Raw genomic sequence first — 27,012 nt, forward strand, 5'->3', positions numbered from 1 at the left:
GAAAGAAAAAAAAAAGGTGCACGAGCAGCTTTCAAAGCATCTGTGACGTTCAGATTCACTCCAGTAGGTGGACCTCACTTAATGTGAAGCCAGCCTCTCTGTTTGCACCTGAAATGCTCGGTTGGGAGGAAAAAAACACCTTTTGTCAGAGTTAAAGAATAGATTTTATTTATTTATTTTAATTGCAATTATGGTAAAGTAAAAGAACAATTGGAACCTGAATAAACTTCTAAATAACTAACTACCAAAGAACATAGCTAAGATATTTTTATGGATGTTTTAAGGTGAAATGCTGTTATTGCTATAGCAAACTCAACAAAGGATAAAGCTGATGAACAGCTTTAATGGACTGTACTGAGGAGTTAAACAGAGTGGCGGTCTCTTTTGTCTTTTTATTCATTTGTTTGGTGTAAATATTGTAATATCTGCGACTCCATACAGAAGCTGTCCCTGTAAAGTGTTTTCTCTTCACTACATTTGACCTCAAAAGGAAAGTTATGTATAAACACAAATCTTAGGAGCCAGCAAAAAAGGAGCTATTTTTCAAGACTGTCCAGGTCATCATAGAAGACACTTTCTCTGCCGGTTTCTTTCTGCTGCTTCTGGCAGAGACTTACAGTGTCCAGCACAGTTTTCAAACGGCGACTGAGGGCAGCGAGATGAGGCTCAGTCAACAGAGGAGCCACCTTGTGAAGAGGATCGGTGGACAGCGAGGCCCTCATGACGTCGCTGATGTGATACTGAGGCAAAGACAGGAGACGGAGACGAAGCCAAGTAGAGCGACGGATTCTAGAGAAAAAAATCACATAGAAGCAGCTTACATGACGCTTTTAACTTTTTCTTCAGCTTTGAATCGATTCTGGCTAATTTGTCCTCAATCACCTTTTTATATGACAACTGAAGATCATTATAAAATGAAGAAAGATGTTGAAAATGTGAATACGAACCTGCAACACTGTTGCAGTGGGACTAAGATTGAAGGCTCATCTTTGGAGTGACGCCCAAATCTGCAGTGATAAAACGATACAGAGTTCCTTACAAATGCTGTTACTTTAGGGCAACAGTAGTAAAAAATCCACCAAGACGGCTCCAACACTCACGCCCTCCCATTGTCCAGATGCAGCAGGGAAGTGCTGTTGCCAAATTTCTCAAAGGTTTCATAATGATGCCGGTCCATGTTACCTACAGGAAGACAAAAAGAGCTTTTTAAAAGAAATGCATCATGGGTACAATAATAAGGAAATACTTAGAGATGTCTGGGTTGAAGTTTTCAATGTCATTTGTACGTGTTTCATGTTTTTTTAGGTGCTGAAATGTAGCTAAATTGGTCATTTTAAACAACAATAAAAACTTGGAAAGTAAAACAGAGACAAAATGCTTTCAATACAAAATTTATTTGACATGAATTCATGAATCTGGGTTTCATCACTACATCTGAAAAGCGATCAGATCCATCACTGAAGCTCACAGAGTACTTACTAGCCTCACTGTTCTCAAACTACACAAAACAGGATTGAACTCGGTGTGAAGGGGAACTTTTGTGATCATCTCAGCATCATTCAGCCCCCTGTTTCCACTCTGCCTCTTCTGCTGTGGATGGAGAGGGCAGAGGTAGACAGGCAGCTGTGCTGGCGGACCTGCAGCTCTAACATTGCCTGGATCCAACAAATATGAAGCGCTACAGGACAGGTGATCTGGAGCTGGGTCGGAGATTCTGACTCGAGCCTGCACACCAATGAGTGGCATCAAAGATGGCTGATGGGAGAGAGTGTCCCGCAGCGCTTCTTGCTGCGTATCCCATGATGCTCCTCTGATCTCAAGGCCACACAAATACACAGTGTCTGGAGGAAGCGTGGGCGGAATCCCTCCATGAGAAAAAACCTGAAAGGAGATTCAAAGTTAGAGAAAACTCTTCCTGTTTCAAGTAAACGTTTGCATTTAAAAAGAACATTTTAGTGTTATCTTTCCCCTCGTACCTTAAAATGCAGGGCCATTTCACTGATACATTTGTGATTTACTGGAGCAGCCTCCCTCATCAGTGCTACTAAGAAGCCGCGGGGATTTTTAAAGGCAGATAGTCGGTAAGCACCAGGTGGATCTGTGGTACTTTCCTGCCAGAGATAAGAGCTGAGCAACGCTGCCTTCTTTTCCAAGCAAGCCAAATCTGTCAGCTGGAGGAGACAATAAGAGGACATCTTTTGTAGAACAGGCCCCTGGAGCTGTGAGATGAGGGCTGACACCCAGTCAAAGAGGCTGTTCCATTCCGTCTGCAGAAAATCCCTAATAGGACTGCAAGAAACACCGTCCATGTTTAGTTCTTTCTTTTGTGTCAGGTAATTCCTCAGAGCTTGCAGTCGGTCTCTTGTAAGCCTGTAGTCAGGCATTTTAGCATGCCGATTCCTGGTGATGCAACTTCTAAGCAACCCTGGAGGATTCTGGGAGGCCTGCAGCAGTGTGTTCAGATTACAGCTATTCATCTTTGTTATCTCTGAGGCCGCATCAGCACTGAAACCCAGCATGTCTGGGTCGCCGTTTGTGAAACTTCCAAAATATTGATCCATGATCTTCAGCACTCCGGACAAATCTAAGAAACAGAAGGAGACACTTGTAGAAATACACAGAGAAGAGTTTGGATGAATTTACTCTATATGAATCGCCTAAATTAAATGGAGAGACGTAACATAAAGAAAAGACTTTTTTCAGCTCCCCAGAATTACGTCTGTTTTTAGACAAATTGTATAACTTTATAAATCTCTGTTTATCTTTTTTTCCTTTTTATGTAATGGAACCAAAATCTGGAGCATAAGTCTGATTTTTATGTAAGACAAATTCTTTTGTTTTGGCTTTACCTGCATTGATCTGATTTTTTTTGTTCTAAAGTTCTTAATTGTAGACAAGCATCCTATTAAATACAACTGCTTCTCATTTTTGAGAGGTTTTGGTAAAACATGAATGTTTCAGACAAAAAGCTTTTTATATATTTTAATGTCATCTCTGTGACATCAATTAATACCATGGAAAATGTTTATTAGGTGTCTCAAAGTGTTGCAGTGTTTATGTAAATGTCTGACAGAGAGGCTGAGGCCCTCTGGATTCTAATGTAGAATTTAGAAAGCAACTTACACAAAAGAAATGTATTAATAAAGAAAAGGATTGCTCAAGAAATGAATTCAGAAAGTCTTGATATTAGCTAAAAATGGCATAATAATAATTGAAAAACCACTGGTAATGCTTTGAAAATAGATCAAAAGATGATTGGAGTGGGGTCTTAAACTGATATAAAAAGAAAGTACCGTTTATGGAGGATATGAACCCCGTTTCAATCTTTTGTTTATTTTCTTGGCCCATTTGTTACTATGTAACTTCTTGACATAAACTGTATACTTAAATTTCAAGTTTTTGAAAAAGATTGAGAAATTAAGAAGTTACCTGTCTAAATACTGAATTTTAGACCATTGGACACACATTTGCATAAAAAGGGATTGCTATGCTCAGAGCCTAACAACTAATAACTTCAAGCGTAACTCTTAACAGTGTTAAGATTATAAAACAGTGTTAAGTCAGTGCAATGTGCTATTTTGACTTAAGGTTTAACTCTTCTCGTACGTCTTCTAATACCTTTTCTGCTTGTTCTCTCTTTATGTATCTGTATTTTTTTTTTAAAGTTAGATAGCTCTTTTTTATATCACACAGTTCATCAAAAAAGATATCCTCTTCTTACCAAAGTGCCCATGAGTGCTGATAATATCCCAAAGGATATGTGGACCATTTCCTGACAGTGACTCTGCACCAAAGCAAGATCTGGCAACGCACTCCACGGCGTCCAGATCTGCAGATTCCACCACATGGCCACCATGCACCAAACTGACTGAGAGGAACACACAGGTAATGCTTAGACCTTAAACAAGTACAGAGCTGCACTGATCTTCATAGCCTTACTTGCTAAATGCTGCAAGACTTTGATCTTGTCATGGCAGAGACAGGCAATGGAAATGGTTGCATCCACTAAAGCAAGAAGATCCTCCTGATTCCTTTTAAACAAAAAAAAATGCACAAAAATAAGAAAAATGTATTTAATAAGAAAACGTGACAACTGTGATGATTTCTTGCTGCGTAAACACATAACAAAAAAACTCAAAATAATCTTGGAGGAGAAAAATTACATCTTTTCTAGTAAATTTCTCACCAGGGACATGTTCTTCCAAAACCCAAGTATTTACAGCTTTGTCTTTGAAGCAAGACAGAGTGGAAGATGGCACAGCGGATAAACAGCTCCATGTTTTCTGCACTGACATCTGAGCTGGACTGTGTCTGACAGAATGACAATAAGTGATGCATAGAACAGCTCAGCTCTTCCTTCAGATCCCAAGGAGAGTCACATGCCAGTAGCAAGGCCCGCATTCGCACCACAGCTGCAGAAAAGGCAGAAACAAAAGGGTCGCACTACAAAAACGAAATCTAAGGAAAATAAAAAGACTTATTTTTTGTCTTTTTTTCTGTCTTGCAAGAAAAACAATCCAATGAAGAGATTTTCAACAGCAAAATAATATTATTTTGAGAAAAAATGTCTACAAGAATTTTTCTCCTGAAGATGGGAGCTCTTGGTAAGACTATTTTTCTTATCCTATTTGAAGATTTTTTTTCTTATTTAAAGAAAATCTGCCAACGGGGTAAGAATTTATGACTTGTTTCTAAGGGGCCCGTTTTTGCAGCAAATGAGCAAAACCTTAATTTATGGTTTTAATTTAGAAAAGAAAATGGATCAAAGTAAATTTATTTTAAAAAACAACAAAAATTAAGTAAATTAATGGAAAATACAACCAGATGAGAGTTGAAAGTATGAATGAATTTAAAAGTTACCTGGAATAGAGCATGAAGCTGTCTCATGAGTTACAAACCATAACTTAAAGCAGGGATGAGTCAGACATTTTCTTTCTGTACAGACAGAGGATGCAAGCAGGTGAGTACAAATGGGTTTTAAAATGTCTTGTTTATGACAACAATTATGTCAAATGTGACTCTTGATGGACCACAGACCTTCTGAAGAGGACATCAGCTGGCTCAAGGCCGCGACCAATTTATCATCCCAGCGATCCACAAGATGACAGCTGTAGAAGATAATCCAATGGCCTTCATTTACGGCCGTGTCCAGCAGCGATAGAACAGCGTCTTCTTCAGGGATTGTCCCACAATAGATAACTGTTAACTGAACCTAAAAGAGAGAAGATATTAACTCAAATGCATTTGGGGGAAGTCACAAAAAGTAGATGTAAAATCCTTTAGGATCACCTTATTTTTTCCTACAACCACCCGGGACAGCTGACTTATCAAAGAAAGAGGCTGAATGGTCGTTTGTCCTTTAGGATTGGGAAGTGAAAGAATGACTGGTCCCTCATGGTTGACCAAATATCTTGCAAGAACTTCTGGGTTTCCAGCGTGGGGTGGCTCAGTCAGTTCTGCCCTATCAGGGAGGCAGAGCAGACATTCCTCTAAAGTACCTGCTAGTCCCTCCAAGCAGTTTGGGACGATGGTTTTCCAGAGTAGGACCCGCTGAAGCAAGGAAAGATGGGAGTGGGAGCGACAAGGAACAGTCCCTACTACAGTAGAGGAGGGCAAACTCAGGTACTCCTTCCACTGCATGGGTGAGGTGCAGAGAGAGGCAATCAACCCACTAAAAGAGGGGATCTGTTCCAGGAGGAGAAGCTGTGAATAGATATGAGGGGGTATCCAGCTGGGCAGTGTGATGGCAGAAACATCTGATAGCCTATTCTCAGTTACAGGCTGTTCCAAGTCTTCCAAACCTCTGATGAAGGCCAATCTCTCTGCCTCAGAGCAAAAGTTGTTGTGATTCAGCAGAGCCAAAAGTGCAAGCAGCTTAAAGACAGCAGCGTGGCTCTGGAAAAGGCAAGGTCTGTAATGTACAAGTAGCTGGAGTACCATTGTGTTCAGAATCTCAGGTATTGCACTGTTTGCTGCTTTTCCAGATATACACAAAAGGGAAGGTTTGTCTATTTCACAGAGGGCCTCCTGCATCACTTTGATGAAGCCCTGCAGGGAAAAGTAATAGGTGGGAGAAAGGCAGGACACGGCCTGCAGGGCCTGATAAAGGCCAACGGGCAGTTCCATCAAACGACGAGGAGCAGCCAGCAGACACTCGTGACCCTCCAGCTCTTCACTGACACGCTCGATCTCTAGCTGAATTTTCCTCATTTCTTCTTCAAAAGCCGCCATGCGAGGAAGGAGGTCTGAGTCTTTCTGCAGCAGTGGACCCGACTGCAGGATGTGATCCATCACAGCATCCTAGAACAACAGTACATCAGTACGTCAGGATTTCAGAATAAAGCGGTGCAATGTATTACCTTTGATTTAGACCTTTTTTTTTTAAATGGTTTCACTCAGGCCGAGATCTAGTTTATCTCTAACCCTAACCCATCTACCACGCTTGGGACTGGCACAAGCAGGACACTGGTTTGTGACACCTTGAGGCTGCATTCATCTTTTTTTTTGTCTGTTGATTTGTCTGCCTGTCCATGCTTGTTTTTTTATTTTAACTTTTATTATATTTTTGTGTTTTTTGTTTACATTTTTGGGGAGTTTTTGTGTGTGTATTTTTTATTTCTTTAGGTAATGGTACATTTTTGTGGACCATCACATATGGTTAGGCATTTAAGGGGGCATTGCCCGCCTTGCCCATACCTATAACTGGTCTTGGATTCACTACCGATATATTTCAATTAACAATTTTCCATCTGAAAAGGTTTAGTGATTAAAAAAAGGTTTGCTTGATTAAACTCCGTCTCATAAAAAAGTTTTCCTCACCAAAACTAAAGATGCATTTTAAGAACCTCAAGGGGCATAATGCACCAACATAAACATTCTGAGCAAAAAGTGTTCTTCTCTGCCACCTTTTCTGCAGCCATTTTTCCACGCAGCAGCTGATTGTAATTCTTGAGTCGCAAGTGTTGAATCAGCAGCTCTCCATCTTCTGGCGGCAGCAGCCGCGTCAGCATTAACTCCTGGATCTCCTTGGAACTGAGAGAGAGGTCGACCACATGTACTTCAGCCAAGATGGATGCATGGATCCCTGTAGGCAAGATAACAAAAGGTTGAAAAAACCTTTTGGCTTGTTATTTTTAAACATGTCAGCAATGAGCGATTTTTACATCCATTTTTCTTTCCTGTAGAATGTGTCCAGTATGGTTATGTTTTTGCATTTATTCAAAAATGTCAGACTGGACAGATGTGCTGGCACTGCTTACCACTCCTCAGCAGCGTTGTGGGCAGATGAGTGCTGAGAATTATGTGAAACTTTGAGGGCTGTGGCTGAGCAAGCTGCTGTGATCCTTGAAACCAACATCCAGCAGGACGCATTAGTTTTTTCAGAAACTCAGGACTGGGATTTGCTCTTTCTGCATGAGTAACCAGGACCTTCAATCCTAAAAGTTTTTTAAAAAAAAGTTCCAGTGAGTCTATGAAACATAATTCAAAAAACAACACTTTTTCTTTATAAACTTTTTTTCTAATTTACCTTTTTCAGCTGCACAGTCTAGCTTTTCTAGCAGCTCTGGGTCATCTGCACAAACAACTAAATCAAGGCCCGCCTCCTTTTCCAGGGTTATATTTTCGTCTGCAGAGATTATTAATATTAACTGTAAAGCCCACCACTTTAAAGAATTGATAGAACGATTGAAAATTCAGTTTTTGGGAATTATTTTTTGAACTCTGATGAAATCCTCAAAAAAAAAAGATGCAATATCATTTATGAGATGTAGATAGCATCAATTACGATACGTTTGGGGATTTTGTATAAGTTTTTGCTCACAACAATGTTAGTTTATAGTTTAGTTTAAATAGTTAGTTATGGTTTAAATATTGACATAAGTGTTCGGGAAAAAAAGCACCTTATTTACCCACTGTCTCAAATTTCATCCACATATTTTTACAACTGTGTAGCTGTATTAAAAATTATTAATTCTAAACAAGTTTTGTATTCAATTAAAGCAAGTAGTCATTTGGAAAAAAAAAAAAACAATAGATGAGCTATTCTCATCATGTTTTGTCAAATTAGCTAAACCTTTTTGGACTGAGTTCTATACAATAGGCTTTTAGGGAAAGTTTTGATCATGCTAATGAGACAGGTGGTTCTCAGAAATGCCTGTCTCAAATATGATACGAATTGGTTTATAGGGCTAACAAGATACTTCAGAATGCCAAGGGATGTCAAACTTTTGTATGGCATATCAAACTAAACTAGGATGTCTGAGGTGGGAGGTTTATTCTACCTAAGAAACAAGTTTTCTTCATATGAGCATTTGATATATTTTAATGATAATTGTAATGCTCATCTGCTCATGCGATTTCTGGTCAAATCAAAACCTTTTTAGCTGTGTTTCACTTTACAGGAGCGTTAATCTAAGAACATACCTGAAGAGAGCCGACCATGAGAGATCATCTGCAAATGTTGATGAGTATCTGCCAATAGAGGGCAGCGCTGACCACAGCTTTCTTTGTGTCCCCACAGCAAAAGCTTCACCAGCAGTCTGGCAGACAGAGTGTTTTCAAGCTGCCACTCATTCAACCCCACAGCTTCACCAATGGGCAGCTGCAGTCTCTCAGTCACACAGATGGGAAAACCAGGAGGGGGAGAAATGAGATCAGCATCTTCACGTGTAAATAAGGCGGCTCGGACATCTTTGGGGTTTATGTTGATGTCTCCAGTCAGACACAAATCCCTCCATTTGTTAAGCAGCTCTGTGCGAATATCGGGTCCAAATGGGCCTGAATATGAGATGACCGCAGCAAGAATGAGGGCGTCACCAGGAAGGTTTTTCTGACGTAAATCTGCTTTCTAAAGGGAAGAAAGAGAAAACTGAGATCACACAAAAAATGATCCCTTAGTCAAATATCTTACAGTTTTGTTACCTCACAATCAGAACTCCATTCTCTGAACTGCTTTTCAAACTTTCCGTCATAGATGGAAATGTCTTTTTCATGACTCTCAGCTTTGTGCAGATCAGCTAGATGACGGTCCAGCTCACATTGGACAGCTTGAATCTTCAGCTGAAGGTCCTCCAAACATTGGTAGTCCTCCTTCTTTTGTTGCTTGGCCAAGCACACCTGACTTTCAGCCTCTCTAACAAGCACCTCCATCTGTTGCTGAAGCAACAGCTGGTGACGTTTGCAGCAGTACTCATAAACAAGCAGAACCCATCGACACAGGGACTCGCAGGCCTTGCTGACCTCCCTAACAGACTCTGGCTCAAAATGGGGGCTTTGAATTATCTCCTCAAGCTGCTGGAGCTGTTCAGTTGTCACAGTGCAGCAGTCAAAAAACTCCAGCTCCTGAAGAAGAAAGCACAATTAGTAAGAGAGCAGTCGCTAACAAGCAAAGCGTGTTTGATCCTTTCTTAAAGAACGAATCTGATCATCTTTTATCTTTTTTCAAACCGTTTCCAGTGGTATTTTAATCATAACTATGCAGTTTTAGGACAAAATAAAAAAAAAACTGTTGTTTTTCTGGGATATAGTTTCGACAGGATGCCAGGCGTTCATTAAAAATATGCCTCTGACTTGTGGGTACAACAACCCGAGTGGGTCTTTAATAAATCCTGACTCCACAGCAAAACAATCCTAACTTTACACATAACAATTTTTCATGTGCTGCCAAAAAACATGTAGTTGTTATAATTTTGTTCTTTTTTTTCTATTCCACACCTCCATAAAGTTGGGTTGTCCGAGAAGATGTTTAGCGCTTTCCCAGCCGGGCGGAAGGTTAAACAGAAGACAAATGGAATTGATGACTCGCACCACCCCTTCAGGTGGATCTCTGTAGTGGTGCACCTCCTCCAGGTCATGTGGATCTAAACTTTCAAGAATTCTGAGACGTAACAGGAACAGAGATTTTGCCTGGATGAAAAGATCAATGAGAACATTGGATTAACTGTTTGTCACATTAGCCAAAAATTTTTTTACAGGAAGATAGAAAACAGATACAAAGACCTTTGTACATTTTGAAACAAAGTTTTGGTGAAATTGCTCTCTCTTTAAAAATTCTTGGTACAATAAAAGTTGGTTAAAATATTTATGCAAATGCAAGAGAAATACCTGCTGCACAGCTTGGTTAAGCTGCTCCTTTAGCCGTTCTAGTTGGTTCTCTTCTGTTTCACATTTCTGCACAGCTAGTTCAAGCAGATTCTTCTGATCTTCCAGCGCTCCGAGGAGCTCTTTTTGATGCTGAAGTTAAAAAAAAAGGTATATAAATTCACATACATGTCTAAACCAGCTATTTATCCAACTATTTCAAAGTAAAATTTGATATACATTTGCAAATGGTTCCAACATTGTTCAAAACAGCTGGTCTGTACAAACAGTATTAATAATACACACCATTATCCCTTACATAATACCTGCTGTTTTGTAGCAACTTCCTCCTGCAATTTTACTACGTTCTCTCTGGCCTGTACGATGATGTTGTTCAGAACATTCAGATGAACCACAGAGCTGAAGAGTCTAAAAAACAAAACTCAGCATTTGTTATTCCATTTCCAGATCTAAATCGGCCTATTTGACATGAGAAATAAGCTGCTGCCTTTATATTAACACTTAGCTGTAGCATAAATCGTAAACTCTTCTTTTTCAACACTGTCAAATGGTTGACTAATTGCAGCAGATGCTGCTCATGGTTTAGAATCTAAAACACAGTCTAAACTTTAGACTGTCTTAGAACATATTCTGTGTGGCTTTTAGGATATTAAAGTGAATTAAAAATAGGAAAAACCGTTATTTTTATTTTACTCAGCTTAAAATCAACAGTCACAAACAAAGATCCTTCAACATTAAAAAAAAATAGAACAAAACATAATTTAAGATAGTTAACTGTTATTTTAAAAATACAAATGATAAAATATATGAAACTTCGACTTAAGTAGACAAAAAGTAGTAAGTAGAAAAAAAGATCAAAATAATACAAACGTGCATTTCATTAAGTTGATGCCAGCTTTTCAGGACAAGAAAATAACAATCAGTAGAAAGTTCAATACACCTCTAGTTCAAAGCAATCTACCTGTTGTTTTTGCTCTTCCATTGCTTCAGTAATTTGTTGTAAAGGCAGTCAAAGCGGGTAATAAACTCCACAAAAGTTTGAGTGCTAAAAGCTTGAACTCCAAGAAGGACAGAAGCATACTGACAAGCAGACTGATGGATTCCAGCCATGGCCAAAGACAGGCTCTCCGCAGAGTCTCCTACTGCAACTTCAGAGAAAGAAAAGAGAAAAAGCACTCTCATGTTTTCTCAGTTTTGTATAGAGTATGTGTTGTTAATAGTATGTGGTGACCTACTTTTAAAAGGATGACCTTTTAGGCACTGAATGGCGATCTCTATCAGGGAATGATTGGACAACATTTGGAACACCTCGACACAGCAGCTGAGCTTCAGAGCCTTGGTTAATTGTGCCTCAAGTGTAAAAACAACAAAAACATGTTAGAGGAGTTAACTAAATATAACACATGGTATTACCCTGAACAAATCAAATCAACTATGTTTATTGATAAAGTTTCAGTTTTTTGTTTTTTAGACTGTCTTAACTGTATACGAATGGTCTACAAGTGACCAGCAGATTCTATTGACAGATTTTTAGTTTGAACTATGAAAAGGCAACAGTAGAGAGGAAAATGCAAAAAGCCTCCAGCAAGATTTAGCAACATGGAAGGCGACTGCAGAAGGAGGTAGACGAATAAACAAAAATTTGCTCGGTGAGCATAAAGCCTTCAAGCATCTGTTTTGACACAAAAGAGGCATGTTGGAAACTACAACAAGGTAAGAACAGGATGAAGATGTAATAAACTTCAGATCCTTGAACATTACTTTTAAAACAGAAAAGATTAGTTTTGCATTAACAGGCAGCAGATGATGATAAAATGACAGGGATGGAGATAGACATAACTAATGGTATTTTCCAAAAACTTCCCAATGGTCTTTTATGATTATGCAATTTTTAGTCATAATCAAGAAACCTGTGTCGATTTCTAGGACATAGTTTCTGCAGAGCGGGACTGTTGGCGTGGAGCAACCTCTTTCCCCTCACTGTTGCTGAGAGCTCTTTGTTTGCAATCTCTCTTACTGCAACTTGTCTGTAATTGGATGCATTGGAATGGAGCGCAGCAGGGAGCTTGTGGCCTATTCACAATATTTTATTTTTTTCAAACTGCATTTTTCCATCCGCTCCTGTTTCAAAATGATCTTAATAAAGAAATACTTTTAAAAAAAGCAATTTTGAGCTTTATTTTCTCTATATTTGTAGTTCATTATTAGAAAAATGCATACAGAATGCATATAGAAAAATGTAAAGAACATGTAAAAATACCAATAACACAATTTTCATCTGAGTGGGTCTAAAGGCAACTTTTTTATGGAATTACCTAGCCCAAAGATTTTTCTTTAAGCTAAAGTTACATCACTGTTTGATTGCTTGTTAGACATAGGTTATATACAGTGAGGCAAATAAGTATTTGACCACCCTTTGATTTTGCAAGCATTTTCATCTTAGGTGCATGTCCACTGTGAGAGACATGATGTAAAAAAATCTGGAAACCACATTGTGTGATTTTTAAATAATTTATTTGTGTGCTACTGCTGGGTCTTAATGATCCTAAGAAAGATAAGGACTCAGCCCAGAACTACATGGGAGGAGCTAGTGAGTCAATGACCTGCAAAGAGCTGGGACTGCCGTTTCCAAGGTAACTGTGGGTAATACACTCATGGTTTAAAATCATGCATGGCACGGGAGGTTCCCCTGCTTAAACCAGCACATGTCCAGGCCCGTCTAAAGTCTGCCAATGACCTTTTGGATGATGTAGAGGAGTCATGGGAGAAAGCCATGTGGTCAGATGAGACCAAAATAAAACCTTTTAGGCTTAATTCTCTGTTGCCCTGTTTGGAGGAAGAAGAAGAGTATCATCCCTACTGTGAAGCATGGGGTGGTAGTATCATGGGTCATGGCTTGGTCCTCCAACATGACAATGACCCAAAGCACACAGCAAGGATAACCAAGGAGTGGCTCCGTAAGAAGCACATCAAGGTTCTGCTGCAGCCTAGCCGGTCTCCGGACCTCGACCCAATAGAAAATCTTTGGAAGGAGGTCAAACTCAGTTTTCTAAGAGAGTTGACTGATCTAGAGAAGATCTGTATAGAGGAGTGGGCCAAAACCACTCCTGTAGTTTGTGAAAACCTAGTGAAGAACTGAGGGAAATATTAACATTGATTTTCCCATGTGTTCAAGTACTTATAACCAGCATTACCACAAAAACAAATGATATAAAAATAATAAAATTTGATTTCTAGATTTTTTTAGATTATGTCTCTCACAGAGGACATGCACTGAAGATGAAAATGTCAGACCTCTCCAAGATTGTGGGAGAACTTGCAAAATCACTGGGTGATCAAATACTAACTTGCCTCACAGTATTCAGTGACATTACTCACTCTTTGAGTTTCATAATTGGCAGGTTTTTTACAGCAGTTCGGCTGGACAAACGGCATCAACAGAAAGGTGTGAATATTTCTGTAGATTTGGCCCATGCATCTTTTGGAAAGAAGAGAAACAATCATTTGTTACTTTGTATTACAAAAAGTCTCTGTTTTCTGCTAATATACAGGTTTTTGTAGTTTCAGATAGTCAGAGACATCATTAAACATACTGCATTTCGTAAAGTGTTTTTTTATGAAATGAAAAGAAATATAAATTTCTTTAAATATCTTCCTGTCTACCAGCAATGCAAATCTGTTCTCTGTAGAGAACATTTCTAAGCCTAAATATCTCCCAACCACTGGAACTTTTGAATTAACTCTTTTTGGTGTCTACAGAGGACATTAGAGGCTTTTTACTGATACAAAATGTGAAGGGGTGGGGCTCTGGGAATTTTAGTTTTTGTGTATTTAAAATAATTTTGACCTGCATGGTCACTGCCACATTTCTTTTGTGGTAGTAAGGAGGATGTGTGCATTCATTTCAAATAGTTTTGATGTAGTTGTTATTCATAATGTGACAATTACACAACAGAGTAATGATCAAAGCCTCACTAAACACAGGTAAGCTGCTATTGAACCCAAATTTATGAATGTCTTTCTTAATCTAACTAATTGTAATTGGTCCATTTTGGTAAAACCAAAAAAATATTATTCAAACTAGGTTAAGGGTGTTCCTCTGACCTATCACTGATCCAGCTGTCCATGCAGTCTCTTCTTGACTGTGTCACTCTGGAAACAAGGCTCTTCAGTTCATCTTCTGTGTGATGCACCGGGTAAGTTCTCTGAGCCATTGCCATCAGTAGTTTTTCTCTGACACTTGAGCTCACTTCCTCATGGACTAGTATAATGACTTTCACCATGTCTGTTCTTATTTTATCCCGGGCTTTTTTCAGGATTTCGTCCAGTTCCTTTTCATTCCCAGAATGTACCTCCATCAACTGGCAGCCAGTAAGATAAGCTGCTAAACGCACCGTGGTTTTACGGCCCGTTCCTCTGACAGAGCTCATCAGCACACCGTGACCCCACGGTATGAGCAAAGCCCTCAGAATGTGGAGCAGCTGACTCACTCCCTGTCTGAGAACAATGTACCTGCTTGTGTCATTGAAGACATTGGCACCTCGTCTGTCCGTGAGCATATTCAGCTCTTCCAGGACATCATTAACGTCTTGCTCATAGTAAGAACACGTCTCTTCATAACTGCACTGCAGATTTGTAAATTTCACCGCATCAAAAGGCCGAGGGCAATACGTAAGCTGGGGCACAGTGACTTTGAAATGCTGAATAATCTCAGTTAAAGCAGGGGGACTTTTAATATCAGTTGGAAAAATGCTTTCAGATGGAGAGGAAGATCCTGTCCGCTCAGCTAGTTTGACATTTGGACAGGTGAGTGCTGGATCCACGGTTGATGCACGGGCGGGTGAGTTATCTAATTTACCAGGTTGGTAATCATCAACTAGTATACTTCCATAATGTGTTGCTGCTGTTCCAACTAAAAGTGACAGAAAAAGGTCTCTGTCATCGTCTGAACAGAGTCTGTCACTAAAAGTGCGCATGCACTCGTGCATCCAGAGATGAACTACATGAAGAACTGATCCTGGAGAACAGCCTGTTAGTACATGTTTTTGTGGAGTTGTTTTTGAGATGTCCCACTTCCACAGACACATCCCCAAGAACACCTTCTGAAGATCACTTTGAGAAAACATAAACTGAGGCCTTTGTGCAGTGGACTGGAACTGGTCACATAAAGTAACAAACAGATGTTTTGTGGCCATAATGATGCATTGAGACAAGTCCTCTGGACTGTACTTTAGGGGTATTTCTTTGAGCCACCCTTTCAGCCACGGGGAATGCATCGACAAAATTGCATCTTCTGATAGGGTAGGGAGCACAAAGATAGACAAGAGCCGGGACAGTCGCAAGGACACAACGCTGCTGCTGGGGTCAGCCGGAGCACAAAAACAACATGTCGCCAAATAGTTGACAGCTCCGGGGCTCAGTGATTTTTGAAGGAAGGTGTCGGAAGTCAGGAACTCTCCCTTTGAAAGACTTTGGCGTATGGTCTCCAGAGCCGCTGACATTTTCCCACATACATCTGTAAAGAGTAACTATAATAATAAAGATCTGAAAAACACTCAAATAAAATGCATTCCAATTACCGGTAACTCAATTTCTTACCACGAGGGGCTTCGTGCAAATCATCCACAAAAAGAAGAAGGCTTGGCTTTTTTGCAGTGGTTTCCTGAACATATTTACATTGTTTTCTGCTGCAGATGTTGTTTAGTATCAGCCGCAGATCTCTGGAGCTCAGCAGTGGACTTCCTGGTATGCTGATATAAGGTTTATCAAGACCTAACACAGATTTGCAGAGATTGGATTTTCCAGAACCCGGATCTCCAACAAGCAGAACCGGTTGGTTTGCCTTGAGCATGAGGTTCAGCAGGTGCCTGTATTTGCCATACTGTGTGAAAGCAATCAGACCACTTAAAATTAAAGGTTGTATAAATAACATACTGAAAAAAAATGAAATAGTAAGAAAATGATGTGATTTTAAAGATAAGATTGTAATTAGAGAAATAACAAAATTTTGTAATAGTAAAACCTATCCAACAAAATTCAGCTCTCATCTGTTCCCTCAGTTGTTGGACAGAACAAGTTAGAAAAATAAAAACTAAATAAATATAGGCTCATATATTCATTATTTTTCAACTAACAATCGGTTGCTTGCAGTTGTTTCCTGCAAACAAGGGCAAGAGGGCACTGTAGGGGTGTGTGTCAATATTTGATACTGACAGCAACACAGAAGGAGAAGCATTGTCCAAAGCAAACATGAAGGAGAATCTGATCGTTCTTTTGAACTTTATGATCTTTTTTTTTTTTTACTGAGACATTATTATTTGTGTTTAAATGTTTTCAGTCCTCTGACTGCTGTCATCAAACTGGGTTACAGAGAGACAGAAGTACCGCTGAAAGGGCCGTTTTTCAGGCGTTTTTCTCCGGACTCCGGAGTGACTTATAGTCCAGAAATATGGTATATTTAAAGAACTTACACCAAAAAGAATCAAACAAACCTTTGGAATGATGGAAGTTGTTGGTTGTGTTTTCTTTTGGCACATCTCACATTCAAAGTTAAAGAAGTTATCGAATACGCTGATTTCATCGGGAACAACAATTTTATAACTACAAGTAGACAGCAACTGACGAACTGACAAGTCAAACTGTGGCCAGTGGCTAAAAAGGAGAAAAGAAAAAAAAAAGTTACGTTTAAGTAAAAATATGTGACATTCGACCATTTGCACAAACAAAATACTCTCTAAAAATACTTTTTTTTTTTTTACCTTGGATGCAGATGTCCAGCAAATCCCCAAATATAAGCCACTAGGAAAATGTTTCTAGTGAGCAGCTCTTTTTTACCAAGTCCATCAGTGTCGGCTGCGGTGATTCCATCTAGTATGAAAGAAAGGCATACCGTTTTATTAAAGAGAAACTTTAATAAGGGGCTAGTAATTAGCTTATCAGTGATGATTATCATACCTTTTCTGTCTGCATTTAGACTTGTTTTAGGCTTTTGTAACTGCTTCATAAGATCTTTGTAAAGGGCTTGCAGAATCCTAAAAAATGAAGTGATTTCTTGGAGGCCATTTCTCTTAGAAGATCCTCTTTCAGAGTGATTGACAGCTTTCAAATCATTTTGTTCCAGCAAAGCCACAGTCTTTGAGAAAAGATTTTTGGCAAGACAATTCCACATTTTCAGCGTTTTTTGATCCAATTGGTTTTCAAGAGCAAAGGCCTCCATCTCACTCTTCCACACAGCCTTCCACACATTGGTCCCCATGAAATAGATGAGGCTGCATCGCGTCACTGCAGCAGGACTCACATCCTGTAGGTCAGTCATCTCCATAAGTAAAATGAGGTTGGAAGGAGCCAGAAATGTTTCTCCTGATGGCAGACACACACGTCGATCCTGGACACTGCACAGACTGGTTATGTAATCTAACCAGCCAGGCTGCCCAACTGACTCCCCATCCATTACCAGCCACTTCACCTTTGAAGGTCCATCCCTTTTCTTGAAGTGAACATCAGAACAAGTAGGATCATGTTCCAAATCTTGGAGGACCTTTACGAACACTCCATCTTTCCAGCTCTTTGCTTCAGAGATGCAGCCAAAAAGCTCTTCGTACGTCATGGTATTAGGAAAAAAGACCCTAGTCTCCACAGAAGACCATTTTGGAGTCTCAAAAACAAAATTAGTCGCTGAGGTGTTTTCATTTTTACATTTATTTTCAGATTCTTGAAGTCTTTGTAATGCACCAGATAGTGCTTTGTAACAGGTTGTCTTTCCACTTCCAGAAGCACCCACAAGCATGACAGCTTCAGAAAACTTTAGTGTCTGATAAAGCGTGAGAGCGTTGCTGATTGTTTCCACGTCACAATGAAGGTGCTGTTGCTGCAGCTCTTCAGATATTGCATTTTGAATTTGATTCCTTTCTTCTTCGTGCATGTATTGTTGGAAATGGGGGAACTGGTATGCTATTGGAAAAGCTTCTTTGAAAATCGTGTTGAACTGTGAAGCCTTCTTCTGCTCTGTTATAAAGATGCAAAGAATTGCTTTAACGATGGCCGTCTCCTCCATCAAAGCCTGTTTTAACGACATCTGACGACAGTGCAGCTTTGTAGTCTTTGCCGTTTCTTTTTTATCTTTCTCACCATTTCGGGAGGAGGTAGATTCAGACTTTTCAGGAGTCAGAACAGAAGGTTCGTTTGGAGTTTGCCGTTGACTTTTGCCATGCCGTAAATGCACTTCAGACGCTGAAACTACTTTTTGCACGACAGCGAGAAAACAGCTGTTTTCATCAAGGAAATGTTCAGGGAGACAGTTTGAATCTTTGGCCAATAGAAGCAGGGAGACCAGACGATGACTTAAAGACTTGGCTTCTTGGAAACCAATGGAAGTCAACATTACTTCTGCAATAACCCTGTAATCTGGATGTTTTAAAGCAATGGGTCTGACAGAACGGAGCAGATTCTCAGAAACCATGGAAGCATTTTCTTCTGAGATAAGAATACATCCATATCTCGGACAAGGAGAGATGCACTTTCTTGCAAGTACAATGTGTGATTCAGTTTCGATGTGCTCTTGCTCCTCATTTAATCTCAATTTCCTGTTTTCTTGTAACCTGGAAAAGAACTGGTGTATGTCGGCTAGAAGCTTTCCCAGCAGAGACATGACACCTTTTGGTAATAAGTCCACAGAGTCCAACAGAAGCCAGGCTCCTGTGTGAAGAGCACCCAGCAGCATCTGTTGAACAAAGCCAGGTGTTGTGCTTGGATAACACTGTTTAACGACAATCTGTTGCCCCAGGGCTTTTCCCAACTGGACTATGGTGTGGTTTTGTCCAGACATTGAATTTCTACTTACAAACCCAGATCTGTAGCTTTTCAGAGCCATTAAAATCCCCAATATTGCCTGGTCTGTGGACGGAGTATGGACCATCACCCAGTCCTCTGGTCCAAAATACTCAAAGCCATACTGAAACCGATGATCCAAAACGTCTACATAGCACGTGAGATCATCACTGTCCAGCGCATTCTGATCCTCTGAGTTGAAATGGTACTTCATCAAGCTTATCCACTCAAAAGACAATTCAGGGTCATGTGGTACCTCCATGAGTCGAGAGAGCTGCTGTGCATGATTCATCGTGAGATGCACTAAAGCACGCAAACACATGCTTGAGTGTTTGGAAACCTGAGGTGTCATTTCAGATCCATTAAATGTGCTCCTTATAGTTTCGCCAAGGTTCTCCAGTTTTGCAAGGTTGTGCGCTTTTAGGTTTCTCAAACCACCTAGACTTGTCTTCTGGAAAGCCTGAAGAACAATCCTGCACCAATTCACCTCCTCAGCTACCAAGAGACACTGAAGAGGAAATTCAGACAGCAGACCTAAAACAGGTAGAGCGTTTTCTTTGTGGTGAGAATAATGAGCCTGGATTTCTGTCTCTGCTTTGTCACACGGTGAATCTAGAACAAATGGTTGAATTTGGTTTTGCTGCACAGCACATTTCTTCATGAGCCTTTTTATTGTCAGCTTTAACTGTTTTTCAAAGGAAAACAGCCAAGCCAAGGTGTTAGGATCTACTTCCAGAGAGGGGCAAAACACAACTTGTTCCTGGAAGGTACCAAGAACTCCTGAAACGTTCATCTCTTTTTGGCCTTGAGTTGAAGCTGCACAACTCTTCCCATCATTTGTATTAGATGATAACTTGCTGTCAAATGCAAGCCAGCACACCCCTTGAAACAACTTGCAAACAAAAGGCTGAAGCGTAAAGGGTGTCTGCTGATAGGAGAGCAGCTCTATGACTTCACTGTCACTCAAAAACCAGAGTCTTGGAAACTGGTCGCAGAGGGTTGGAAGAATATCCACCATTTGGCAAAAAATGGCTTCCATTGTTGACAAACCATCCATTAGACTCTGACAAATCTTGCTGTCAGTTGTTTCGGAGGAAACCAATTTCACCATTAGAGGGTCAGTCAATACTGTGTTGATTATTTCTCGATACGTCTTGTCAACTGGTTGAAAACGCTTTAACTAAAAATGAGAAAAAATATGTTCTGAACTTAATAGACTTTTCAAACTTAGGGATGTTAGCATTGTGATTGTGAAAGGGACATACCAAATGTTCCCTTTGATCCCTTATGGATGTTTCATCGAAACTCTTGGTCAGAAAGGCCCACAGCTGCTGGTGTCTTTTAAATAAATCAATTAGTTCACCTGAAAAAATACAAACAAAAAGCAATAAAATAAAAAAAGTTGGTCTTTTTTGAGGCAAAAACTGAATTTTAACTTGGGGTTACTGATTTACCAAGTTCTTGGAAAGCCCAAATCCATTCATTCAACTGTGGCCTGAACTCATTGCAATATCTGGACTTTATCATGACTGACAAGGTTGATAAACCCCTATTTATCTCAGCCGGGAGTGTTTCCAAACCTGAGAGAATACAGATTTTTCAACTATCTGGAGGTAGTGCTGCAAGCTAGAACAGTTTAACCAACAGCAGAATCAGGGAATTAATGTTTTACAAATGTTCAACTTTAGTTTTTCTTACCGGTAATAATGAATCTAGGACCTTTAGAGGTGCTGTCACTTTCAGAATGATCATTGACTTTGTCGGCAGTCGGTCCATTCTGTGACACAGAGTGTTGCCAAGCAGGGAGAAAGAATTCCTCCACCTGGAAGCGTCTGTCATTCCATTCCAGGCAAAGCTTTTGGAGGGCCAGCTCCATGCTCCACTCTGTTTCTGCATCCTTGCATGTCTGATAAAGTGAAGTTTCAAGCAGAGCCTCAAGTAGATATTTAAATAGATCCTTTTTTATTGTCCCTAAATAACCGGTTTCATATTTTAAGTATGTGTAACTTCAATATTAGTAACTTACGTACATCATATATTAATTTCTGATGAGTTTTGAGTTGAGAAGACATGACTTCAGCCACAGTCAGTTTCTTCTCAAGGACACACTGTAGGCCCATCCCTGCGTTATACAGTTTATTTTAGCAAAATCAATCTTTACTCAATAAAGTACTCATGTGATACCAGATGGAAAATGCTCTGACCTTGCAAAATAGCTTTCCAGTGTTTTTCCCTGAGGCTGGTGGAATGTAACTTCATTATGACACCCACCTGAAGGGTTAAACTTTCCAGAACCTCTACAGTCTCCTGCATGACTGGGTCATCAGCAGGTATATTTGTCAAACATTGAATTTGCTGCATCCACTTGGAAATTTTCTCTTTAGCTTCTGAAACTACAACCTGACAGGAGAGACCAGCAGAGGCACACATCACAACAAGACTGTGTAACAGTTATTTATGAGGGGAATAAAAAAAAATTCTGATAAAATCAGGAGTGAGTGAAACCTTTTGCACAAGACGGTATTAGGCTAAAAAGACTTTTAAAAATGTTGATCAAATTATTGCTTTTAAACTAACTAATCATAATTTATACTCTAATATTTATTAAAAACAATAGTACAAATCTGTTTTTTACATTGCCACGAATACACTGAAATCACAATGATGGTGTTTAGTATGTTTTATTCTCCCTCATGAAAACAAAAGAGCTTTCCATGTGTTTACCTCACTGAGCAGCAGCTTTCTCCACTCTTCCATCCATGTGGTGTACGCCGCTCTGAGTTGCCACAGCTCCTTCCGAGCTATGACCTTTAGAACGTCTGTGGTCAAAATGTTCAAATCCATTGTGTTTTCTAATGAGAAACCATAAAAAAATGAAAGCTTTGTTAATACATTTCAAGGTTTATTGTGTTATTTTTTTACACTGGAAAAACTGAATCTTAAGAAAGTAAAAAGACTCCTGTTTCTGGAAAAACAACTGTCTCGTTTTTTTATCTTACAAGAAAAATAATCTTATCAAGAAAGTTTTTCAATTGTTAAATAATCTTAGTTTGAGAAAAAATGTCTTAGAGACTAAAATTTTTCTTAAAATAAGAATTCTTGGTAAGATTTCTTACCCAATTGGTAGATTTTTTTGCTTATTTAAAGAACATTTTTCAAAATTGAAGAATTTTTAGGGAGCCTGTTTTTGCAGTGTACAAAAAAATTAATCAGGGCTGCACAATATGAGGAAAACTCACAATATGCGATATTAGTGATCAATAGTGCGATGACGATATAACTTACGATCCAAGAATAAATAGAGAAACAACCAAAAACATCATTTCCATTTCACTGCAATAGTTTCATTTAAATAAGAGTCAAAATAACTTAAATTATACTCCAAATGACCCTGGTCTATATAGGAGGCGAACATCAAACATAAAGAGCTCAAATGCATAAATGGATTTTTTTTGATTCGTTAAATACTTCAAGCTGCCATAAGATTGTTTTAGCACTTTTAAGGTAACCTTAAATGTGTCTGTACCTAGCAATTTTTGTGTAGGCCTATAGTAGCCCTTTTATTTTATATCATTTATATTTATGAACATTTTGGAAAACTCTTCATTTTATAACTTATTGTAGGAAAAAATTAATTTATTGTCCAAAAACTCAGTTTGTCATTGGAAACTACTAACATTGCCACAGTGTTGATCAGGACTAAAGAGCATAATACAGTATTGTCGTCTGTCTAAGAGAACCTTTTTGTAAAATTAAACTTAAATTTTTTTTAAAATTTTAAAATTAAAAATTTGTCCCACCTCGTAGGTTCTGACTGCTCCGGTTCAGTTCCTCCAGCTGGGCACTGACAGTCTGCACATGGACACACATGTACTTCAACTTGGAGGCCATTTCGATTGCGTTCTGGCTCGAGTCAAGGAAAGGTCCAGATGTTGCTTTAAAGATCAGATTTTTTAGGTGACAGATGAAACATGAAAACATTTCCTCCAGAGCATGAGCCACTGAGGGAAGGTGGCGGCACACATGGCTGTCTGCCTGCTTCAGCAAGGTCATAAAGGAACCCCACACGTCCAGCATCTAGGAGCAGAACACAAACACAACTACTGCTGTGAAAAATGATGATCATTTAAGTTTACTTAACTAGAACTTAAACTTCTTTGATCATTTATAGCATTATTGTCACAACTACACCAGCAAACCTTTTGTTCAAAACTCTGTTCGGTCATCTTCCGGCTGATCGTGCTGACAGTGCCATGCAGGGAGAGGACATACTCCAAACGTTTCTGCATGTCAGCCAACATTTTTACTGTTTCCCTCACCTGTGATAAGAAAAAAATACAACTATGCACAGTAAGTTGTTTTTAAAAGGATGATATTATTTTGATGATAGCTAAGAAAAATTAAACGGGCAAAAATAGCAACAAAAGCTTAATCACAAATAACAATGATATATATACACACACACACACACACACACATACACACACACACACACACATACATATATATAAAGAGCAGGAATATTTAAAGAGATCCTTTACCCTAAAGGCATATTTGGAGAAGTCTCGTATGCCTTGTGGTTCTGTTCCGAGTTCAGCAGTGATGCTCTCCAGATCAGACACGAGGCTTTCTGACTGCAGCCTTATCTGCTCAGTAAGCTGTGCAGTAACTCTCTCTTCAATTAATACCAGCTGTTGTCCTAAAAACGAAAACAAAGAGATAAAGAACATTCTTGCAAAGGCCAAAAAGTAAGATAATATAGCATTTATACTTTAAAAAGATATGTTTTACAGACTTAAAGTGTAAGTTGTATCGTAGAGAGCGTTTACAAAATACATGGTGATAAAATGTCATAAAAAATGGTTAAATGTTGGGTTCCATGTGTTTAAGGCATAAAAATACTAGTTATGACCCTAAAATGTTATTTTTCTTGCAGTTAAAAGTGCATAAGAAACCTGAAACTATGTTTTCTTATTGATTAATGGTTTGCTTCTCTCTGAAATGTAATGTTGCACAAAAAAAAACAAGATTAACTTTTTGATGTCGTTACATACCAAGAGAATTCTTTGTATGGGTACAATCAAGGAGGAACAGTCGGTTGGATGAGGAGATGGATGACTTAATTTCGTGCATTCTGTCAGCCCAGCTTTGCAACTTGTTCATGTACTCTTCATACACTAAAGCTGGCTGCCCCTTCAAGGACTCCAGAGAGGAAGGATTCCACCCAGTCACAAACAAATAAATGTCCTCCAACCACGCGTAGCTCTTACACACCTCCCGGATTTCTAAATCAGCATTCTGCCCAGACAACAAAGATAAATGTGAGCAGAAACAAAAAAAAAATACAGGTTTTGCTTTCAGCTTCTGCGTGGACTCATGATTTTACTCTTGCCTGCATAAGCTCCCTCTGCTGAGCCTCAGCTTGGTTTGCAATGTCATTAATGTTGAATTGCCACTCCAGCTGTGTTTTGGAGAGAGGATAGTAGCAGCCGCTGACCATTGTGCTTTTCACCATTAGAAGAATCTCTTCAGGCGGCAACAGCTGACAGCTTAAAGTGTCTCCGACAGATGAGCCGGTCATTGGTCCTCAAAGAACAAACACACAAAAGAAACGCTAAAGAGACTTTTTTTTTCATCACATGCACTGGGTTGTATCAGCAGTCTTCCACTTCATTACGTCTGAGATTACCTGGAATCCCAGATTTCTTCATGCAGTTTAAGCTTAAACTGTAATCAGAGCTGCGTTCACTGCGGCTGATCTCCGTAAAAAAGCCACAATTTTCACACATCTGTCAGGAATGAGAGATGCTCATGATCATTATTGCATAATCGCAGCTCAAAATAACAGCCATTATCATGAGGGGGACTGAAAGTATTGAACATGACAGCGTGTGTCTCTGCGGTGACGGCTGACATTTGCCTGAATAATTGTTCTGTCAGCAGTCGTGAAGAAATTGCTGAGTGTTTCTTGAAAAGCGTGGATTGGTGGATCCAAGATCAGCTGACTACTGGCACTGAAGGCGAGCTCCGTGAGGAAGAGGCAGCTCTGTTGAAATGCCATGCCCTAAAAAGGCAAAACAGTTCATTTTATTGAAATTCAAACTTTTATTTCACTTTATTTAATTAGAAAGTGTTTTTGATAAAAAATTTCCAGTGTAATACTATAGTTTTGGTGATTTTTAAGAGTAAGTAGTAAAGACAAAAATACAAGATTCATTGAAACTCCAACTTTCAAAAGCATCCCAGTGTTCTTTAAATTATGATTATGCAGTTTGTAGCCAAAATCAAATACGCTCTTTTTCAAAAGCATTTGTTTGTCTGCTCCTGATTTCCGATTTGAATAAAGAAATATTCAGAAAGAGGCTATTTCGAGCTTAATCGTCTTTATATATCCTCCATCATCAGAAAAAAGCTGAAAAAAGATCATGTTAAAAACACCAAAAACACTATTTTCATCAGAGTGGGTCTTTGACAATAACTTGAAGCTAACTATAAAAATGTGAAAATGCTGCTGCATTAGTGCTTTTCATACCTTCAAAAGGTCCATAAAAGACTGGGTATCTTCTTGAACGATCGTGACAAGACTCTGTTCAATCATGTTATGGATGAGTGTTGCAAAATTTCCCAATTTTGTTTGATTTCTTTCAGCTGTAGCCAGCTCCTTCTTTAGCTCCTTCTGTCTGGCAAAAAGCAGGTGAATGGGTCCATAGCGTTTGTTTGGCCTCTTTGACATCTGCGTGTGGATCTCCTGCTGTGTTTTGCAGATGTCCTCTGTCACCTGAGATGAAGACGGCAACCTTAAAACGATTTCCACAAAGGCTCTAATCCGGGAATTTTCCACAGAAGATCAACAAGTACCATATTCAGAATGACAGCATGATACTGGGATAACTTCTCCATAGTCATCAAAAACTCTTGATTCTTGTTTTTCAGAAGCTCTTTCAAGTCAAGCAACATGTAGGTTTTGGATTCCTCCAGAGGAATTCTGCGTTTCCCCTTCAGCTCCTCAATTACTCTGTAAAAAGATGAACATTTGGGACTCATCGCTCTTCGGCTGAACAACTTCTAACAAAAAGATTACAGTAAAATCCAATCCAAGCCACTGTCAGGTCGGTTAGTTTGCAACAATTTCAGAATGTCCGCATTCCTTCCATACACCTGAACTACTCCAAAACCACACTGCAGGACTATCTGATACCCTGGATTTGAATGGAATTCAGACACCATGTTCATTACTCTCTTTTTTTAAAGGCCAAATATGACATTACCGATTTCCCAAAGTGAAAACATAATAGGTTTGAACATTTTACGAAGACCAATTTTGAATTCATTGTGCTCTGATGACTATAAATAAATACATTTTTTAATCATAAATCATCCTTCAAATTAAATGCATTGTGCACGATGCTCGCCAATTTAGTCAGCATCAGTGCACACTAGTTTTTTTCCAGGGAAATTTCAAGGGCACTTAATTTTGGAATTGTGGATTTGACCACCCTTTTATTGTGCATTAAGTAGTGAGTGGAACGGATTTCGGACACAGCCTATGTGCTAGCAGCCAGCAATTTCGGCATGACAAGGACTACCTGAATGCTGAAGAATTGAGTTCCTTTTGACTCACCTTGTTAAAAGATGAAGAGCATTTCTAAACTGAGCGACATCTACAAGAAGCTTTTCCTGCAGATTCTTGCATCTGCGTTTGAAACGCATTTGGCAGGTGTTCTTATGCCAGCTGTGGAAAAATAAATAAAAAGCAGGGCATAAACTGCACTGTTATGGATGGTTGGCAAGCTCAAAGCCTTTTGATTTTACCAATAAAAGCATTTGTAGAGTCTGAAGTTCCTGAAAAAAGCGATCTTCTGCAAAGCTGTCCACAACTCCTGCTCCCTGTACCAATCTGCATGGCTGACCAGTCCACCGAAACCAGTCTTCGTCACATGGAGGACGGTTTCAGGTGAGAAGATGTAGTGCTCGGAACCAGCATCTTCGGGATCAACCACTTGTAGGTCATATGGTCTATAAACAAACAGAGCACCTTGTAGTTCATAACTGATGTTCCAGAAAAACAGGTAAACCCACTCCAAT

The 27,012-nt window shown here is 39.3% G+C and overlaps 1 protein-coding gene across 3 annotated transcripts in view; it reads right to left on the bottom strand.

Annotated features, from left to right (window-relative positions):
* Nucleotides 1-140: 140 nt before the first annotated feature.
* dnhd1 (dynein heavy chain domain 1) overlaps nt 141-27,012 on the bottom strand; it is a 29,844-nt gene continuing 2,972 nt past the window's right edge. The window contains exons 4-47 of one of the 3 annotated variants that reach the window (XM_023958864.2): nt 26,740-26,943; nt 26,549-26,659; nt 25,786-25,942; nt 25,460-25,705; nt 24,848-24,991; nt 24,617-24,716; nt 24,320-24,513; nt 23,982-24,225; nt 23,469-23,626; nt 23,127-23,246; nt 22,728-23,004; nt 21,652-21,779; nt 21,132-21,327; nt 20,958-21,049; nt 20,626-20,833; nt 20,382-20,507; nt 20,193-20,290; nt 17,056-20,107; nt 16,860-16,968; nt 16,593-16,752; nt 15,700-15,982; nt 14,206-15,616; nt 13,480-13,579; nt 11,337-11,451; nt 11,063-11,249; nt 10,407-10,509; nt 10,105-10,233; nt 9,715-9,906; nt 8,923-9,342; nt 8,425-8,848; nt 7,529-7,627; nt 7,260-7,436; nt 6,906-7,084; nt 5,290-6,300; nt 5,038-5,212; nt 4,861-4,935; nt 4,187-4,412; nt 3,940-4,031; nt 3,722-3,868; nt 1,977-2,584; nt 1,480-1,881; nt 1,101-1,182; nt 948-1,007; nt 141-789 (exon numbers count right to left, since the gene is read on the bottom strand). In XM_023958864.2, the coding sequence (XP_023814632.2) occupies nt 970-1,007; nt 1,101-1,182; nt 1,480-1,881; nt 1,977-2,584; nt 3,722-3,868; nt 3,940-4,031; nt 4,187-4,412; nt 4,861-4,935; nt 5,038-5,212; nt 5,290-6,300; nt 6,906-7,084; nt 7,260-7,436; nt 7,529-7,627; nt 8,425-8,848; nt 8,923-9,342; nt 9,715-9,906; nt 10,105-10,233; nt 10,407-10,509; nt 11,063-11,249; nt 11,337-11,451; nt 13,480-13,579; nt 14,206-15,616; nt 15,700-15,982; nt 16,593-16,752; nt 16,860-16,968; nt 17,056-20,107; nt 20,193-20,290; nt 20,382-20,507; nt 20,626-20,833; nt 20,958-21,049; nt 21,132-21,327; nt 21,652-21,779; nt 22,728-23,004; nt 23,127-23,246; nt 23,469-23,626; nt 23,982-24,225; nt 24,320-24,513; nt 24,617-24,716; nt 24,848-24,991; nt 25,460-25,705; nt 25,786-25,942; nt 26,549-26,659; nt 26,740-26,943 (12,799 nt within the window). In that variant the 3' untranslated portion in view covers nt 141-789; nt 948-969. Of the gene's footprint in view, nt 790-947; nt 1,008-1,100; nt 1,183-1,479; nt 1,882-1,976; nt 2,585-3,721; nt 3,869-3,939; nt 4,032-4,186; nt 4,413-4,860; nt 4,936-5,037; nt 5,213-5,289; nt 6,301-6,905; nt 7,085-7,259; nt 7,437-7,528; nt 7,628-8,424; nt 8,849-8,922; nt 9,343-9,714; nt 9,907-10,104; nt 10,234-10,406; nt 10,510-11,062; nt 11,250-11,336; nt 11,452-13,479; nt 13,580-14,205; nt 15,617-15,699; nt 15,983-16,592; nt 16,753-16,859; nt 16,969-17,055; nt 20,108-20,192; nt 20,291-20,381; nt 20,508-20,625; nt 20,834-20,957; nt 21,050-21,131; nt 21,328-21,651; nt 21,780-22,727; nt 23,005-23,126; nt 23,247-23,468; nt 23,627-23,981; nt 24,226-24,319; nt 24,514-24,616; nt 24,717-24,841; nt 24,992-25,459; nt 25,706-25,785; nt 25,943-26,548; nt 26,660-26,739; nt 26,944-27,012 lie in introns of those variants that run through there. The other 2 variants (XM_078950243.1, XR_013657436.1) reach the window with 2 other exon arrangements.

This window comes from Oryzias latipes, chromosome 1 (genome assembly GCF_053564925.1).
Source record: "Oryzias latipes strain Hd-rR chromosome 1, Olatipes_Hd-rR_3.1".
Classification (NCBI taxonomy): Eukaryota; Metazoa; Chordata; class Actinopteri; order Beloniformes; family Adrianichthyidae; genus Oryzias; species Oryzias latipes.